This window comes from Diceros bicornis, chromosome 31, assembly GCF_020826845.1.
Source record: "Diceros bicornis minor isolate mBicDic1 chromosome 31, mDicBic1.mat.cur, whole genome shotgun sequence".
Taxonomy (NCBI): domain Eukaryota; kingdom Metazoa; phylum Chordata; class Mammalia; order Perissodactyla; family Rhinocerotidae; genus Diceros; species Diceros bicornis.
In genome coordinates, this window is record NC_080770.1 from 20,326,757 (window position 1) to 20,330,988 (window position 4,232).

General features: G+C 36.5%; 1 protein-coding gene across 1 annotated transcript; it reads left to right on the top strand.

Moving 5' to 3' along the window:
* The first annotated feature begins 1,256 nt into the window (after positions 1-1,256).
* Positions 1,257-1,746, top strand: LOC131395103 (small ribosomal subunit protein eS17). Its single transcript, XM_058526901.1, has one exon. The coding sequence runs from the start codon at positions 1,277-1,279 to the stop codon at positions 1,682-1,684; it is 408 nt and encodes a 135-aa protein (XP_058382884.1). The 5' UTR covers positions 1,257-1,276; the 3' UTR covers positions 1,685-1,746.
* Positions 1,747-4,232: the final 2,486 nt, after the last annotated feature.

Consider the following 4,232-nt stretch of genomic DNA (forward strand, 5'->3'; position numbering starts at 1 on the left):
GACCAATCACAAGTAAAGAGATTGAAACAGTAATCAAAAACATCCTAAAAAACAAAAATCCAGGACCATATGGCTTCTCTGGTGAATTCTACCAAACATTCAAAAGGGATTTCACTCCTATCCTTGTCAAACTCTTTCAAAAAATTGAAGAGTTGGGGATGCTTTCTAACTCATTTTATGAGGCTGACATTACCCAAAGAGCTCAATTTATACCTAGATAAACTGGATTTGGGGAGAAAGGAAAGAAGTAAGAGACTATTATATTTTTCATCTAACATAGAGGAGTCGAGGTCAGACTTCAGATTCTGAGTTCCTCTTATTTTTTAAATTAAACATATTCTAAAATAGAATTCAAAAAAGATATATATACATCTAACCTGGTGGAGAACAGTTTAATAAGGAAAATTATTTTAAATAGAACGAAACTAAGAAAAATGAAAAAAAAAGCCAAGCACAAAGTTAAAAATAGAACCACAGGATAAAGCTATATATATGTTATCCTGTATTTAATTTACTGAAATCAGTTTTTCAATATTGAATGCTACTCTATGTCATTCCAGGAAGATATTGGAAATTAACATTGAACAAAGATACTGAAATAAAGGGGATTTTCAATGATATTCCATAGAAATGCTCACAAAAGTAAAGCCACAATTAATATGAAACTATTATACAGGAATGTATATACTGACACACACATATCTGTAGGCAATAAGTATTAAGGAATAGGAAAGCGATTACAGATTCAACAGCATATACTCAATAACAGTATCATATACACAAAAAAAGATTTTAGAAATATGAAGTAAACTGAAACAATAATCACAATATGAGAATCCAACATAACTCTCTTAGTCTTTGTCCAAAAAGTCAATATAAGAATCACGTATATTTTAATCTTGATTTATTATTAAATATTTGTGGCTCTTGCACACACACACACACACACACACGTGTCTACATGTAAATCTCAAATTTTCTACTCTAAAAGCAGTGAAAGCATATTATTATAAAATTAGGTCCTACCCTCATCCACCAAGCAAGTTCTACATCATAATCAATTCCTGAAGCCATCAGAAGAGATTCTGACTCAGTAGCTCATCAGATGAATAGCTAGATTTGAAACCCCGTTCATTAAACAGCATGCACACAAAAATGCTCATTAACTGCCAACATATCATAAACAAATCACACAATTTATAAACCACTAATCACTCTCATGAATAACACTTTGGTCAAAGAGGAAATCAGCCTCTTTTACCAGTGACCCGCCAACATGGGCCGCGTTCGCACCAAAACCGTGAAGAAGGCGGCCCGGGTCATCATTGAGAAGTACTACACCCGCCTGGGCAACGACTTCCACACCAACAAGCGCGTGTGCGAGGAGATCGCCATTATTCCCAGCAAGAAGCTCCGCAACAAGATCGCAGGCTATGTCACACACCTGATGAAGCGGATCCAGAGGGGCCCTGTGAGAGGTATCTCGATCAAGCTGCAGGAGGAGGAGAGAGAGAGGAGAGATAACTATGTTCCTGAGGTCTCAGCCTTGGATCAGGAGATCATTGAAGTAGACCCTGACACTAAGGAAATGCTCAAACTCTTGGACTTTGGCAGTCTCTCCAACCTGCAAGTCACTCAGCCTACAGTTGGGATGAATTTCAAAACCCCACGTGGAGCCGTTTGAATCTTTCTGCTGTGCTGTAATATTTGCAATAAACCTTGAACAACAACAAAAAAAAAAAAAAAGAGGAAATCAAACCAATGATTATAAAGGAGCAGCAAGGAGACCAGGAGAGACAGGAGAGAGAAAGGAAGAAGAGAAGAAAAATGTCTGTTCTGAGAGAAAACATCTGAGCCTTAAATTTTTTGAGTAGTAAAGAAAAAGGAAGAAAAAAAGCATACGAATTAAGCTCTCAACCCAAAACCGGAGGAAAAGAGAAAGAAAATAAATATAAAATAATTTAGAAGAAGAGATTGAGGCAGAGATAAGAGTACGAACAAACATAAAGGAACTTCAGAAGAAAATTAATCAGTCGATCTGAGTCTTTGGAGAGATCAATAAAACAGACGTCATTCAGACAAGGGTGACAGAGAAAAATAATTTGAGGAAGACAAACATCAACGACATTAGGTGAGAAAATGGGATCATGAGCAAAGTCACAGAGGAAATTTTATAACCATCATGAGAATATTGTGCATCTCCACATGGAGATATCTTTTGGGATCTCAGTGAAAGTGTTGCTTTCTTAATGAAAATGTAATTACCCAAACTCGCTCAAAGATGAAATGGAGAGAAAATTCTACAAATGCTGCCATATGGTTTCAAGAGTTTCTAAGAAATAAAATTCCTAATATACCACAGGGCTGGGTGCCTTTACAGATTAGTTGTTTCTAAAACTTAAGGAAAGATGTTTACTCTACTAGAAACTCTTCCAGAATATAGAATAAGAAGAAACATCTCCATTATTTATGAAGTTAACATGAGCCTGTTACCAGCACCAAAAGGAAATTATGAGCAAGGAATAATCATCAATAGACTATTAGAAAATCAGATAATCTTTTAATATCCTCATATTTAATGTCTGCACATTTCTGCCAGGAGAAAAACAATATGCTCATTGACGTATATAAAGCACTTGATGAAATTCAGCATCCATTTCTGATGGGACATATTATTTTTGGAGGACACTTCCTTAACATGTTTTTTTTTAAATAACTAAAACTGAAGAAAACACCGTCTCATGCCAATATCTAGACCTTGCTTAAAACAAAGACGAGTCACAACTGCACATGGAAGAGGGGCAGGCACAGAGGACCACCCTCCAGCTGGGCGCTGCTCTGCACAGCCTGGGATTCTCCCGCCAGCAGATACGAAGGTACCGACACCATGAGCCATGGGTGCCTATATAGTGTGTCGTCTCCCTTGGGAGTTGTGGGACAAAGATGCTTTAAAGTGCATGCCCATTAAAACCAGGAAAATACAATAATTTCTGTTAGAACCAGTATTATTGAGCATCTTTTTTTGTGTGTGTGTGTGAGGAAGATCAGCCCTGAGCTAACATCCATGCTAATCCTCCTCTTTTTGCTGAGGAAGAACGGCTCTGAGCTAACATTTATTGCGAATCCTCCTCCTTTTTTTTTTTCCTCAAAGCCCCAGTAGATCTATGCCATAGTCACACATCCTTCTAGTTGCTGTATGTGGGACGCCGCCTCAGCATGGCCAAGAAGCAGCGAGTCAGTGCGCGCCCGGGATCAGAACCGGGCCGCCAGTGGATCCAAACCCTGGCCGCGAGTAGTGGAGCACGCTCACTTAACTGCTAAGCCATGGGGCTGGCCCCTTGAGCGTCTTAATTGAATTCCTAACTTATTAGATAATGCAATAAAATAATTGGCAAAAAGGTCTTATAACCAAGGGAGAAGTACAGTCCCCAACCAAGTACTAAATAAATATGCAACTGTCAGCAGCTTTTCAATATAACATTAATAACACAAAAGCATTTTCATAACCTATTTATAATACAGCAATAGACGAGAAAAATTGTAATGGCAGTTGTGGACAAAATTATAAATCTCTACTAAGAAATGTAAAAGCATTTAAACAATATTGTGTGATGTCAACATTCTTGAAAAAGTGTTATCAGAATAATACAATTCAAATTAAAATTTGGAGGGAAATTATTTGCAGTAATGGCAAAATTACTGTAGACATTTTCTGGAAGCATGGGAAGTTCAGGAAACTAGTGAAAATAGTTCAGAATATTAAGGGGAGAATGTGTTTTTCCAGAAACAATCATTACAATTATTAACTTACTTCATATCTTAAAGCACAGTGGTAAGAGCACTGGAAGATATAGACATATCAACAGGACAGACCAGATGATAGAGAGATGACTCTGTGTAAATATAAATATTTCATGCATCACATAGCTGTATTGAAAATCAGTAGAGATAATGAATTATTCAATTAATGGTGAAGATAAACCATTGTGGAATATAAAACTGAGTTAATCTACTTCACATCTGAGGTAAATAAATTGCACAGTCTAACAAATTTATAAAGAAAAATAAAGTGCTAGAATTAGCAGATATCTATATAAAATTGCAGATTGCGAAGGCATGGCAAAAAGGCAGGAAATATAAGCCAAAAGATGATTAGAGTTTACTCTACATGAAAGTTCATGTTCTTTTCTATTTTAAACACGACATACAGAAAAATATTTAAAACAAGCAAC

Excerpts from the sequence above, each read along its gene's own strand:
- LOC131395103 (XM_058526901.1), top strand. The coding sequence starts at position 1,277 with ATGGGCCGCGTTCGCACCAAAACCGTGAAGAAGGCGGCCCGGGTCATC.